We start from the raw sequence: 15,237 nt of genomic DNA, 5'->3' as shown, positions 1-15,237 counted from the left end.
GGACCTTAAAGATCATCTCATTCCAACCCCCCTGTCGTGGGCAGGGACACCTTCCCCCTTAATGGGAAGGTTGCCCTGAGTCTGTGCTGTGAGAACCCTTTGGCATCTAAGGAAGGATGAAATGTCCCATACCTATTTTCATTAATGTTGGCTTGCCTGTTTCTAAGTTAAGCACAAAATTCCAGTTGTTGGGGTGCAATTCCCTACGCACCAAGCAGCTGTTGTTCTCCAGGCACTGGCATGTTGGGTGTCATCTGGCAAATCAAGAAATGCAAGTTCCAACTTTCATATAAAGCTTCCAGTCAGCTCATCCATGCTGGAGGAATAACTGTCACCGCGTTACACACCAGGGTGTGCTCACCCCTGGGGAATGATCCCGAGTGGACTTGGACCTGGATGTGCTCCGTGGGTGGATGGAGGTATTTGTGGCACTGGGAATGTGCTCTGCACTCACTGCCCTGGCTCCACCCGGAGCCGCTGATCCCTGTGGATCCCTGTGTGTGTGCTGCTGCTTGGGCAGAGCTCGTGGGACTGAGGGTCACGGTCTGAAAGGGATGATGGCTCCATGGACATCACACTTCCATGTTTCACTCAGTATTGGCCTAGTTTTCCCATTTCCAAGGTAGCTGTAGCAGGAGCACCTGCTGTAACTTCCCCTCTGCTCTCACAGTTCAGTGGAATTTGAGTGAACTAAAAACACCCCTGCTCGTAAGTTGTTAACAGCGAGGTAACATCTGTTTGGTCACTCCTGCCTGCAGGATCTCTCAGGGATGTTGAAAGCAGGTTTCCCAGAGAAGCTGTGGCTGCCCCATCCCTGGAAGTGCCCAAGGCCAGGTTGAAGAGGGCTTGGAGCAACCTGGGATAGTGGAAGGTGTCCCTGCCCATGGCAGGGGGGTGGAGTAGGTGGTCTTTAAGGTCCCTTCCAACCCAAACCATTCCATGGTTCTGTGATACTTTTGTTTCAGAGATTCACGGATTGTTCAGGTTGTCCCATTTGATGACAGGGAAGGCAGGAGAACCAGGACTTTGTATCCTCTGTGCAGCAGATCATGAGTTACGATACAGCTAAATTACAAGGTTCACCCCTGTTATCACTCTCCAAAGGGAACCCTCCCTGTTAAATGAGAGATGGGGAGATAAAATCAGGAAGCCTGTGGTCCAACTTTCTCACGACAGGGCAGGGAAGGGCTGTGCTGAGCAGTCACTGGCACACCTCGGGTTTCATTTCAGGTCCTCCTCCTGTTGTCTGCACAAGATCTTCCCTGCTCTTGCAGATTCATGTGCTTGTGATTAGGGGAGGCAATTCTTGTAGCAATTAACCCTCCTGCATCAGTCTGTGCTGTCAGTCACTGAATTTGTCTTGGCAGTGGTGATGGCTTGATAAACATCTCCCTGTCACTCCCCCTCTTCCCTCTGCCACCACCACAGTTACCTCTAAGCCAGGTGCCTTCTTGGATTTAACCCTGAGTGGGGCAGAGCAAAAGGCTGCTGCAGAGAGTGGTGTAAGTGGGGCCATGGCCTTGGATGGGGCTGTTTGTCAGCGGGAGGAAGCTCATCCAGAAGAGGAGCAGGGGCACAACTCCACCATCAGCATTTTGTTTCCTGCTCCTCAGAGGAACTCATTTCTCTGAGCTAGAGAGGGATCCTGGGGAGCATGAGCTGTTTAAACTATTAAAGATTGGATCTTTGCCCAGAGAAGCTGTGGCTGCCCCATCCCTGGAAGTGCCCAAGGCCAGGTTGGACAGGGCTTGAAGCAACCTGGGATAGTGGAAGGTGTCCCTGCCCATGGCAAGGGATGGAATGAGATGGGCTTGAAGGTCCCTTCCAGCCCCAACCATTCTGTGGGTACCCTGTCCTGTTACTGTCACTGTTCCCAGTGACATTTAGGCTGGAGCTGGGGTCCTCAGTGTGAAATGGGGGGAATAACTTTTAGGTTTTAAGAGGAAAACTTCCTGTTGGGGGTGGAGACCGCATTCTAAAGCAAAGACCAGCTCGTGGTGCTGCCAGTCTGGGTGATGGGATGAGTTTAAGTGAGAGGGTCAGACCAGAAACAAGGAGAAACTTTCCCCTTGAGGACAATCCAACATTAGGTTATGTGGTCTCCATCCTTGGAGGCTTTGAGGGCCATCTGGATAAAGCCTGAGCAGCCTGGGCTGGCTTTAGATCTGGCCCTGCTCCAAGTGGGAATTAGGAACCTCCTGGTGTTCCTTCCCACCAGAATCACCCCATGGCTCTTAAGAAATTCACTCTGTTCTGTGCCTGATTAAAAGCAAACATGGAATTTATCCCTTCTCAAGATAAATTCAAAAGGTGACAAATGACACTGCATTTCATTCGTGACTTCCTGGGCTTGGCATGAATGGGGAAAGGCCTGAAGCTGTGTCAGGGGAGATTTAGGTTGGATATTAGGAAAAAATTCTTTACCCAGAGGGTGGCTGGGCACTGAATAGGCTCCCCAGGGCAGTGGGCACAGCCCCAAGGCTGCCAGAGCTCAAAGAGTGTTGGAACAAAGCTCTCAGGGACAGCGTGGGACTGTTGGGGTGTCTGTGCAGGGCCAGGAGTTGAGCTGGATGATCCTTGTGGTCCTTTCCAACTCAGGATATTCTGTGATTCCTCTGGCTCATGAATGCAGTGTAGTCCTGGGGTAGATCTGGGGCTTCTGGTGGGAACCCAGTGTCTGCTACAAGGGGCATTTATCAGGATACTCCACTAAGCTGTTAAATGATAATTAAAAGTAAAACTGTACTATGGTACCTTTTCACAAGAACCTGCTTAGTTTGCATGATGTGAAAAGCTTTATATTATAGTGCTTTGTGTGACAGAAATGGTTCAGAGGGGTTGTGAATCCCCAGCTTTCCAGTTTGCCTGTATTCCCATCAGTTACAGGCAACACCCTCCAGCACAGAGAAGGTGGCAGAATAACTTAAAATTTGCTGAAAGTGGGAAGAATTAATGCTTTAATACCCTGGTGCTGTTCTCACTGCACACTGGGCTGTGTAAGGCAGGAGTTCATCGATGTTCCTCAAGGAGACAGAGTTGTTTATCCTGGAAGTTTTTAATCCAGGCACTTCAAAGCCTCAGCAGCTTCTACTTCAGGCTTCCATGTTTGCATTTCAACCTGGATTTTGTCCTGTTTTCCCACTTGGAAGACCAAGTGTGAGCAACACCACGTAACCTGGAACATGAGGGTGATCACATCCATAGGTCTGAGCTGCCTGGTTGTGATCCTTGCCTTGATGCTCCTCTCCTGGGTGTCAGAGCTGCTAAAAAGAGAGCAGGAATGGAGAGGCACTGAGCAAAACCTGCTCTGAGCGGGCCAAAAAAAAATTAAGATGTTGGAAAAAAGAGCCGGTGACTTCTGTGTAAAAGCCAAGCCCCATGTGGTCCCTTGGACTTTGCTCTCCACCGTCCTGCTCATCAGCAGAGGGCACTGCTGCTGCTCCACTTCCCCTGGCAAGGCCTCCAGGCAGAGATGATTGTATCCTGTATGAATTATTTTTAACACTGAACTTGATAAAGAAAATGAGGAAAACAACATTTTGGTGACTCTCTTGCATCTTTGCATGTGCTTTATTGCGCTGCCTGAGGTCTGACTGCTGCAGGAGGAACACAAATGCTGTGCATGGGATTTAAATCTGAGCCCTGTTTAGTGTAAGGTTTCATAGGAGAATTTTCTGTGCTCTGCAAACAGGAAAGAAGGAAAGGGACTCCTGCAAAGCTCTTCCCTTTCCATCTCTCCTGTTTTCCTGAGCTATTACAAAAGCCACCCACTGAGGTGGGACTTGATGATCTCAAAGGTCTTTTCCAACCTCGGTGAGTCTATGATTGTTGTGTAATAAAGTTATTTTAAACTCTTCAGACTGGGTGATACTGCAGCTTTCTTCATGTCCCATCAGAGATGTCCTAAATGTTGTTTGTAGTGCCACAAATAATGCAAACATGTCTCTCTCTTTCTTTGGTGACAGGCTGAGCTGTCCTGGCTTTCTTTGACACTCCTATTTTCTTCCCAGCCCCGTGTGCTCAGTGTGGTGTCACACAGGGGTTTTACTCTCCTCATGGAGCATCTTTCCCGTGGCAAAGCTGGATCTGGACAAGCTGGAGGCAACAAGCTGGCTGTGTGAGCCCTCCACCTGCCTCCTGGATCTCTGGGTGCTACACTCAAAGAGACAACTGGGGTTCACCCTGCCCTTGGTGGGTGTTGGTTTGAACTGATTCCATCCCCTCCTGCAGCACAGCACCATTCCTTTGGGCTTTTTAGGATGGATGAGTTTCTGTGAGGTTGGATGGGTCAGTTGTGTCTCTGGGCAAGCACAGAGAGTGGGCAAGAGAAGCACCAGGACCTCGGGTTTTGATGGCAAGAAGCCCCAGGGGTGTTTCACCCCATCTGCTCAGGAGTTTGGGGTCACTGCAGGCGCTTCTCATCCAGTTATTTAATAACATTTGGATGAAGGATCCTCCTTAAGGACCCCTGGGCATCAGTCTGCACAGAGGTTTGTGCAGCAGAGGAGGATGTAATTACTGTGAAGTTTGGAGCCGGGGGGGGGTGTGGATTTGAGGACTTTTGTAAATCTCTGTTGACACAATTTGCTACAAGACTCATTTAACGCTTGAAAAGCAACTTAGTGCTCAGACCAGCACCAAAGTGCTTCTCATTTCTTCATCTTTAATAATATAAAAGCTTCAAACTGTAACAGGGTTTTGCTCATCTGCAGCATCAGGGTTAAGAGTTGGGTGAAGCTTTTTGGGGCGGAATGGACTGGACTTGCTGTTCTCCTGGCAAGGTCAGAGCCAGAGGGGACTGGATGAGTTGCAGTTTCACACCAGTGAAACTCCTCTGTTTTCCAGGAGGAGGGGGAAGCTGCAAAGGCAGGAGTTTTGCTTTGTGCTTTATAAAGAGAGAATAAAAGGAAGATAAAGAGAGCAAGGCCAGACTTGCTGGTACATGTGAGCAGTAGGGGTGGGGCTGTGAGATCCGGGCTCTTTATCAGCTGATTTTGCCTTTCTTTACCATCAAACTTGAGCTACTGAAGGTCTCAACCTCCCTCTCATGGAGTTTTTCACCAGTGCTGGGGCAAGATGATGTTTGGAGAGGGGGAGGTGAGTGGTGCAGCCAAGGAAGCTCTGGAATGGGCCATTCAATTCCCTGTTCTCAGAAGTCCTGGAAGGACATTGCACAAGTCTGGCAGGTCAGGGAGGAGATTCCTGGAGATTCTCATTGCCTGATTTTGCTGCAATGCCCTTTTTTATTGCTGAGGAGAGTCGGAGGTGACTCAGCCACTGGAATGCAGGGCTGAGAGTGCAATGACCCCTGGGGGAGGTGCAGTGTGGGGCTCCACAGAGGCACCTGTGGCACTGGGAACTTCTTTCCTGGCTCTGAGGAAGGAGGTGACATTGTCACTGTTCCCGTTCCCCAGGCTGGGATGTTGCACAGGGAGGAAGGAGAGATGATGGCCGAGTTTAACACTTTGGAATTGTGCCAGGCTCGGCCTCAGTGGCAGATCTGCAGCCCAAACATTGCACAGGGGGGTGCTGCCAGCTCCAAACACGAGTCAGGCCACAGAAAATCATGAGACTGAGACAATCATGTGCCTGTGGGTTGTTCTGCTCTGTGAAGGGAACTGAGTCTCTTGTGCCATCGAGCTTCTTGCCCTCTAGTTTGATTTTCTTCAAGTTAATTTATGATCAAACAGAGAAGAGCAGCTTTCTGGTTATCAATTTCCACTAAATAGTTTGAAATTGCTTGCTTTAAGGTTATTTAACTTCACAGAGTTTGATTATCCCTTGGGGTGGGGTCTTTTGCCTCTGGGAGACTGAGTATCCACAAGAACAGAAGATGCAGAAGACACTAACTCCTAGTGTCAGTCAGCATAAAGGGCACTGGGACCAAATGAAGGGTGGATAATTCTGAGTTGGAACTGCAAACTCATTTATATGTGACCACAGGTCGAGGCCCGAGTGCCTTGGGGACCCAGAGTTGGTGGGTGAGTTACCCCCAGTCCTGGACTGACCCTGAGCCCATTGTGCAACTGAGATAATTAACTCATCTCTGGCCTTATTGCTGGATCTTACAGGTCTTTTCCACCCTCAGTAGTTCTGTGATCCCATGACTCTGAGGCCGTTTGTTGTGAGCTTCTCGCTCGCTTTACCCCGGTGGGATGGGCAGAGGATTGGAAGGGTAGAAGTAAGGAAACTCATGGGCTGAGATACAGACAGTTTAATAGGGAAAGCAAAAGCCACCCACAAGTGGACAAAACAAGGAATTCATTCCCTCCTTCCCACGGGCAGGCAGGGGCTCAGCCATCCCCAGGAAAGCAGGAATCCAACATGCAACGGTGACTTGGGAAGACAAACGGCATCACTCCAAACATCCCCCCTTTCCTCCTTCTTGCCCCAGCTTTATATACTGAGCATGACACCACACAGCATGGAATATCCCTTGGATCAGCCAGTTGGAGTCACATGTGTCCCCTCCCAGCCTCCCTGCCGGTGGGGTGGGGCAGGGAGCAGAGAATCCATGTGTAAGCACTGCTCAGCAAGAACCAAAACATCCCTGTGTTACCAAAATTCTTTCAAACACAAACCCAAACCACAGCCCTCTACCAGCTCCAGGGAAGAACATTAACTCTCCCCCAGCCAAACCCAGCCAATGTTATGCATCACTCAGCTCTTGCTACTGGATAAATGCTGGGCATTTTAAAATGGGGAGGAAAGAAAATTGTGCTTAGAGACTGTGTTTGGCTGCAGTGAAGAGCACATCCCTAAGGAATGGGGTGCTCTTGTGGCCAACCTGCCTCCCTGGGTCCTCCATCTCCCACCTCGTGGTTTTAAATTGTCTGTGGCACTGAGGGGGGCTGCATTTTACCCTGAGAGTCTCTAAAGCAAACAGGATAATTAGGAGTGCTTTAAAAAAAAAAAAAATCCAAACCCACAGAATATGCTCATTTTTTAAGGCACGACTAAATTCTTCATCCACTTTTGAAGAGCAGCCAGCCCGGGGTTGCTCGGCCGGGCATCCCAACGCTGCGAGTGAGGGATGGGATCGCTGGGAGTTACAGCTCGGCTCGCAGGGAGAGCCCAGGTGTTCCTGCCCTGCCCTGCCCTGCCCTGCCCGCTCAGAGCTCTGGCAATAAACCAGCTGCTCCCTTTTCCCAATCCCGAGAGGCAAAAGTGTAAAACCGCAGTGGCCACACCTCGCTCAGGCCGTGTGAGTCACCACAGGGTGACTCAGATGACGTGGGGGCATCGTTGGACGTCTCAGCAACCCCCTGCCCCCCATGAATGCTGAATCACAGAATGGTTTGGGTTGGAAGGGACCTTAAAGCCCATCTCATTCCAACCCCCTGCCATGGGCAGGGACACCTTCCACTAGCCCAGGTTGCTCCAAGCCCTGTCCGACCTCACTCACCATCCTCGCTGCAGCTTGGGTTTATTTAAGTGAAGGAATTAGCTCACATTTTGATTTGTCTATTCACTGGCTTGTGGTCACGTAATTTTTTAATACTATGTGTCTGCTGCATAACTGGAAGCACAAAGTTTATGGCATTGGAACTGGAAAAGAAGCCAGGCAAACCTTTCTGGTAAGTTTTGGAGCGTTCAAGTGAAATCCTGAAAATAGCAATAGAGGCTTTTGATGAAAATCTCCCTCGCCAAAGACATCTGGGGGGAGTCTTGGGGAGGAAGGGAAAAAACTGTGCACTAAGGACAGCCTTGTCTGTGAAGGCAGAAGTCACCAGTACCTGAAAGCATAGAATCACAGAATCTTTTAGACTGGAAAAGGGATAATCGAGTCCAGCCATTCCCCCAGCACTGCCAAGGCCACCACTGACCCATGTTTCCAGGTGCCACGTCCATATGGCTTTTAAATCCCTGGGCAGCCAGTTCCAATGCCTGTCCCATGATCACCCTTCCAGTGAAGACATTTTTCCTAACATCCAATCTGGCCCTCCCCTGGTGCAACCTGAGGCAGTTTCCTCTTGTCCCATCAAAACCTGCTCATAAGCACTTGGTGCCAGTCACTTTAATCCACTTGTGCACCTGGTTTATGTCCTCTCAGAGGGGCTGTTTTAGGGAGGTGTTGGAAGGAGGACTTGCAGGGTCCTTCTGAAGAGCAGGGATCTCCTCCTGCCTGTGTTACAGGCTCGGGAAGCTCCAGATCCTCACGCCATGTATCAGGGATCCTTCAGCAGAACTGGCTTAAATCCTCTCTGGGTCCCTTTACCCTAAAACACCCCCCAAGACATCGTGGTGTCTATTCACTATGGGGTGGGTTGGGTGCTGTGAGAGGCAAGTTGAGCAACACTCCCTGATTAAGTATATTTCTTGTATACTAATACACTTAATATATATTAAGTATATAATATTTATACTTAATTCCTGAAATTAAGGAATATAGACTTATTATATTAATATATTAATATAATAATTACATTAATATTATATTAAAATACATAATATTATATTAAAATATAACATATAATAATATATTAATATAATAATATATTAATATATAATAATATAATAATATATTAATGTATACTTAATTCCCTGAAATACTTAGTTCCCAACCACCCCCACAGACATTTTTACACACTTAAGTTTGGTCTGAATCCCTGTGACAAGTGTTACATGAAGCTGAAGGATGTTAAAATCCAGGCTGGTGCCCCAGTGGAGAGGAGGCTGCTCTCTCTGAAGCCCAATCTTTTAGACAAGCAGAGCTGAAACAGAATAATTTATACTAAAATAAAAGTCAACAGATTTTCCCTTTTTTTTTTTGAACATCAGCTGCAGTGTCAGCTAAACCTGGTAGTTTCAGCTGCTGCCTTGAAGAAGCAGTTTCTACACCTGTAATGACACCAATTAAAGGGTGGGTCCCTTAATAAACTTTGGTCAGCCCTGAATTGGTCAGGCAGGTGGATTAGATGATCATTGTGGGTGTCTTCCAAATGAAATCTACTCTTTTCTATTCCATCCCATTTTACTCTTCTCTTTCTCTTCTCTTTCTCTTTCTCTTCCCCTTCCCTTCCCCCAGGAGCAGGGTGCAGCAGAGCAGAATTTCAGCACAAAACCACCTTTTCCGTTTCCGTTGCTTTAAGCTGCGGGGCCCATTGAGCAAACTGGAGATGATTCACCCTCAACCTCAAATAAAACTGGGCTTGTTGAAATTCCAGCTGCCTCTTACGGCTTCCCAGAGCCCGTCCTCTGCCAGCCCCCAAGGCTTTTATTTTAATTTATTTATTTTATTTTATTTTTGGTAGTTTAGAAGCCAATTTGTGTTTTACTGAGCTTCACTAAAGCTGGGGGGGGTGTGGAGCCGAGACATGCACAGACAAATCTCTTGCAGGAACAAACAGCCGGCAGTGACTCCAGGCGGGGAGGGGATCTCCCGGGGAAATGGGATCAAGCCGCGCGTGGAATGGACACGCGCGAGGCACAAACCGCGAGGAAACCAAGCGATTCCCTGTGGATTCCCCCCGCCCTTGGTGGTGTCACCGCCTGATAAAGGGAAACCAGACGCTGTCCCCGAGCTGTCACGGGTCTCCCCGGCGTGGGCACCCCGTGGGTGGCCGCTCCCGGTGCCCGCCCCGTCCCCGCCCCTGCGGGCGGATCCCGCCGTGTCCCGGTGCGGGAGCCCAGAGACGCCGCGGGAGCCGCCGCACGCAGGTGAGGGGATGGGCCCCGGGGGCATCCCGGGGGGATCCCGGGGGGACAAGGCACACATATCCTCGAAAAGGATGGGTTGAGGGTGCGCTCGTCCGCCTGGGAGTGGGAGGTGGGACACGCGTTCGCTCCCAGGGCGGCCGTCCGGGATGCACAGAAAGCCCTTGCTGGTTTTGGGGGATGCTCGGGATAATGGTGGGGTGATGACTATTAAGCATCTACGAGGCTGTTTGCGGCTCGCGGGGTGGCCCTACCCGTGCCCCAAAACCCAGGCGGAGGGGTGGGAGGGAGTGTCGGGGCGCGGGAGGCTGCGGACACCCGGACACACCCGGGAAAGGCGCTGCGGGAATAGCGCCGACGGGGAGAAAACCTGTGGTTCTTTCCCAAACAGAAGGTTTCCCACTTGGTGTGAATACAGGGAATACTCGGGGTGTTTTATGGACGTTGGCTCTGGGATGTTCCCTGCAGCCGATCCGCCCTCAGGTCGGGGAGAGCTCAGAGAACTGTGGGGGAGAGATCCAGGGAGTTCAAACTCGGCTGCCCAAATGCTGTTGGAAATTAGGGCACTAGTCTGATGAAGAGGAGCTGGGGGGGGCTCAGCCTGGAGAAAAGGAGGCTCAGGAAGGACCTTCTCACTCTCTACAACTCCCTGAAAAGAGGGTGGAGCCGGGGGGAGTCGGACTCTGCTCCCAGGGAACAAGATACAGGACAGGAGGAAACAGCCTCAAGTTGTGTCAGAGAAGGTTTGGATTGGATATTAGGAAAAAATTCTTCACTAAAAGGGTTATCAAGCACTGGCACAGCTGCCCAGGGCAGTGGTGGAGTCCACATCCCTGGAGGGATTTAAAAGCCGTGTGGATGTGGCACTTGGGGTCATGGGTCAGTGGTGGGCTTGGCAGTGCTGGGGGAACATTTGGACTTGGTGATCTTGGAGGGCTTTTCCAACCTCAGTTATCCTGTGATTCTATGGAATACATCGTTGAGGCGCTGCCAAAGAAGGTGGAAGAAAACCCCTTCCCGTGGCAGCAGGCAAAAAACCCACTGGAGCATTCCCAGAGAGCTGTATCCAAGGGCTCCAGCACTGCAGTGGCTCAGAGAAGAGGGTCACCACCAGGCTCCAAGCTGGCAGCACTGTTTGGTGGCAGAGGATTAGTGGGTTTTGAAGACTTTGGTTACAAATACCAAACTGGTACAAATACCAGACCTGGCCAGGGAGACATGACACTCCTGGCACCCTGTCCCACCAGGGCTGAAGGGAGCAACACTACTTCTCCTTGAGGGGTTGCAGGAGAAAAGGGGGATCATGTGGGAACTCCCATCAGAGCAGCACCAAGCAAACCTGACCCATCTGGATCCATCCCAGGGAAGCTGTCAGGAGCTCAGTGTGCACCCCCAGCTCCACCTGGCAAACCAATGGCAAAGCCAAAGGCTTGAAAAGAGCCCAGAAGGCAAGTAAAACCCCTGGAAGATACAGGCTGTCCAAACACTCCTGGATGCTGGTGGAGAGGCTGCCTTAAAAACCCCATGGGCTCAGGAGAATGAGTGTTTTACTGGCAAAGGGGTTGCTTGTGGGTTGTGAAACTTGGGGTTTTTTTATTCCTGAGGCCAGGCAGCCACATCTGCTGTGAGCTTTGTGCATCTGAATGCTGCTCTCAAAGAGAATTTGCCTTCTCTGTTTTCAATTTGGAATTTTCCTTTTCTCTCCCTGCTTTTGCCTCTCCCTTTTTTTTTTTTTTTTTTTATTTTCCCTCTTCTATGAATGCTCCCTTTGATGGGAGGAACCCAACTCAGGCTATTCCTGTGCACAGGTAGGTGTGTGTTTGGCCCTGCAGTGGTGTGGACACTCGTCAAGCAGCTTTTATTTTGTGGCCTGGAGTGGCCACAGCTTTTATTCTTTGGCCTGGAATGTCCCTCCTCCAGTGCTCTCTGGCCAGTATGGAGAAATTATGGATACACCAGAGGAGAAAGGGGACCTGTATCCATGGCTGCCACCCTCCTCTCAGCATTTCAGGCCTCCACCCTGCGTGTGGTGAGGTGGCTGCATGTCTCTGGTGTGCTATGCTGGATTTTTAGCCCCCACACAGCTCCTGTTCCCTGCTTCAGACCCCCCCCGGGATTCTGTTTTTTATGGGAATCTTTTCCCAGAAGGTGCCTCAGGGCTGGGGAGGTGAATAACACTGGCAGTGTTGTAAGCCCAGTGATGGGTTTTATCCTGAGAGCATCTGGGCTGGATTCACCCCCAAGTGTTCAGGCTGCTCATGGCAGTGACCCCCATTTATCTCACAGGTATCCGACCAGGATTTGACCTGTGGCACCGGAGCTCTCGGCTCTGACAGGCAGGTACGTGATGGGAACTTAGCAATTTCCAACAATTGCCACTGTAAACTGTAAGTCTCTTAAAAAATCTGTTTTTCGGATGGTGCTTGTTAAAAGTGACTGAAACACCCTCTGTCCTTTCGTTTTAGGAAAAATGTCGGACGGTTTCTCCGTGAGTATGGATTTCTTGAAAAAAAGAAAGGGGGGGGAGGCCTGGCATGTTGCCTTGAAGTGGGAATCTCTGGAAAGGATGGGAACATGTCCTTGCTAACCTGTGTAAATCCCAAAATCCACTCGAGTTACATCAGCACTTACTGGCTTCTGGAAATCCCAGCCCAGGCACTCCCCCGGGGAGCAGTTTAGAGTTGAGCTCTTGCCCTGGGACATGCTGCAGGCTAAAAAGGGTGGATGTTGGAGAACTCAGCCTCATCCCAGGATGACTCTTCCCCACCTAACCCTGCTCCTCTCCCTCTGTCCCCAGTTATCTGATGCCTTGTCCAACAGCAACAACCCAGCCCCCTGTGCCAACCCACCCCAGGGCTGGCCGGCCTGGGGGAACCAGCCACCGGCTCCTGGGGCATTCCCAGGGTATCCCGGAGCACCAGGGGCCTACCCTGGAGCACCAGGGGCCTACCCTGGAGCACCGGGAGCATATCCAGGAGCACCAGGAGCATATCCAGGAGCACCGGGAGCATATCCCGGAGCACCAGGAGGGTATCCTGGAGCACCGGGAGCGTATCCTGGAGGACCAGCAGGACACGGATCGTATCCAGGAGCACCGGGAGCACCTGGAGCATTCCCTGGAGGACCAACAGCACCTGGGCCGGTTCCTGCCCCAGGACAACCACCCAGTGCCCCTGGATTTGGGCCTCCTCCTCCGCAGGGAGGACCAACTCCTCCAATGGTAACAGCTCCGTCATATTATAAGGGTTTCTGTCCTCAGTGCCTGATTTTGCTTGGCTGTGGGAAGGACCTGGGGTTGGCCGTCCCTGGGGGATGGCAAGGGTGGGATTTGGCTTTTGACATGTTTTTTTGCTAACACAAAATCCCTGTTGTCTCCCAGAGAGTCCCCTTCGAGCTGCCCCTGCAGGCAGGACTCATGCCTCGGATGCTCATCACCATCACTGGGACTGTGAATCCCCATCCAAACAGGTACTGGGGGTGTCCAGCACTGGGGGTGGAGGGCTTTCCATGGAGCACTGCTGGGTGGAGCATGGGGGGCTGGAAGTTGCTTTCCATTCCTGAATAACACCTCTCTAGTGTACCATCAAATATTACACTAAATAAGGTGTGTAAATGCCCTGTTGATGCCCAACAGGGTGTGGGGGGTTTCCTTTCTGCTATTTTTGGGAAGCCCTTTAACAGAACCCAGGGCTTTTTTGGAAAAAGCAGTGAATCCATTATTGTCTTGGCAGGTTTTCACTGGATTTCAAGAGGGGGAATGACGTTGCCTTCCACTTCAACCCCCGCTTCAACGAAGACCACAAGAAAGTCATCGTCTGCAATTCGAAGTTCCATGAAAACTGGGGGAAGGAGGAGAGGACAGCTCCCAGGTTTCCATTTGAAGCTGGAAAACCCTTCAAGGTACCATAAAACCCCCTCCCAGCTCAGTCTCAGTGTGCCAGTAGCTCCGGGAGGGTTTGGGCAACAAGATCCATGTAAGGACCTTGATGCTTTTGCGCAGGAATCAGCTCCCAGAGGTGCCTCTGGGGCAGCCACCCCATGTGCTTCCCTGGCTGTCCAGCACAGCAGGTCCTACAGCACCTTCCCAGCATTCTGATTCCCTTCTGCACCTCCCCACTTCTGTTATTCCCGTGGATTATGAAATCCTCCTCCTGTGCAGTTGTCCTGCAGCCGTTGTTGGACAGGTTTCTCTAATGCGTTTTCCCCATTGGCATTCCTGAGTTTTTTCTCCTGCAGAGTAGGTTTACTCTGAGTTCTGCTTCGAGTGACTGGCATGGTCAGGAAGAGGAAGAAAGTGGGCTAAAACACGGAGGAGGAAGAGCCCAGCAGAGTTTTGGGGAAGGCAAAGGTCACTGGTGTTGCAGCTGAGAGTTGCCGCACCAGCTCCTCCACATGCCACGGGGCTGGACTCAGCAGCAGCCTCCAGCCAGTGCCAGCCCGCTCGAGTTTGTGGCTTAAAACCTCTCCTGGAACAAATCCAGTATGGGTTTTTTTTGGCTGATTTGGATTTTTTTTTTTATTTCAGCTCCAAATCCTCTGCGAGGCGGATCACTTCAAGGTGGCTGTCAACGACGCTCACCTGCTGCAGTACAACTTCCGCGAGAAGAGGCTGAACGAGGTCACCAAGCTCTGCATCGCGGGGGACATCACCCTCACCAGCGTCGTGCCCACCATGATTTAGCCAGGGGAGCACTCCATGCCCACTTGGTGCTCCTTTTGTGGTGTAACAAAAGTGCCTTCTCACGTGACTACTTTGAAGTAATAAAACGTTTTCACAGAGTAAAGTTTGTTTTCAATGAGATCTCCAAAGACGCGACACCCTCCGGGCCAGCTGAGTTCAGCTGGGGAAGGAGCTGAATTCCTGCTGTAGAGACAGAGGAACAACAAGGAGCAGTTTGATTTCTACAGACAGGAGCACTTGAGAAAGCAGCCTGTGGCATTCTGTCCTGTGAACTAGGGCAGCAATCCTCTAGGAAGCACTGGAAAACAGGGATAACTCGAGAGCCTCTGAGCCTGACCTGAGGTATTTCGGGAGGGGGTTCAGAGGTGGAGGAAGGAAAATCTCTCCATTAGACTGTGGCTGGAAAAGTCCCCCCTCTCTGCTCCAAAGGCCCATCTGCACAGTTGGTGGCCCAAACCAGGGTGTTCCTGATTACTCCTCCCTCCCAAAGGAGATCCAATTCCTACAAGTGTTACGTACTCCATGGAGCAGGTCACGAGCCCTGTGCTCCTCTCCACTCCTCACTCCTGGAAGAGTCCAGACCGGTTTCAAGGGTGGGGAGGTTTATTGGCAAAGTTCACCTTGTGAGTCAGGCTGGTAAAAAAAGAAAACAGAAGTACATTCCCTCTGCTGTGAGTCATTCCAGCCTTGTCTGGAAAACAAGAACAGCTCAATGGCCACTACTGAAATTTCCAAAGATCTCTTCAATGTGTCTCATAGTGTTTTATAACAGTTGCTTCTTTAATCCTTGGGGATGCCAAGTTACAGAGAGAGTCCTTAACATTTCCAGCAGATCCAGCAGCCTAGAGCAGCACTCTGCTACCATCAGCACAGAGAAGCTGTGGCTGCCCCATCCCTGG

General features: G+C 50.8%; 1 protein-coding gene across 1 annotated transcript; it reads left to right on the top strand.

Moving 5' to 3' along the window:
* Positions 1 to 9,548: 9,548 nt before the first annotated feature.
* On the top strand, positions 9,549 to 14,435 carry LGALS3 (galectin 3). The gene is made up of 7 exons (XM_064659583.1): positions 9,549 to 9,660; positions 11,944 to 11,997; positions 12,123 to 12,145; positions 12,455 to 12,877; positions 13,037 to 13,125; positions 13,389 to 13,557; positions 14,183 to 14,435. The coding sequence occupies exons 3-7, from the start codon at positions 12,128 to 12,130 to the stop codon at positions 14,336 to 14,338; spliced, it is 855 nt and encodes a 284-aa protein (XP_064515653.1). The 5' UTR covers positions 9,549 to 9,660; positions 11,944 to 11,997; positions 12,123 to 12,127; the 3' UTR covers positions 14,339 to 14,435.
* The last annotated feature ends 802 nt before the right edge of the window (positions 14,436 to 15,237 follow it).

The sequence above is a fragment of the Pseudopipra pipra genome, chromosome 6, assembly GCF_036250125.1.
Source record: "Pseudopipra pipra isolate bDixPip1 chromosome 6, bDixPip1.hap1, whole genome shotgun sequence".
Lineage (NCBI taxonomy): Eukaryota > Metazoa > Chordata > Aves > Passeriformes > Pipridae > Pseudopipra > Pseudopipra pipra.
The sequence above is the reverse complement of the archived record's forward strand: the minus strand, read 5'-3'. Positions and strand labels throughout refer to the sequence as shown.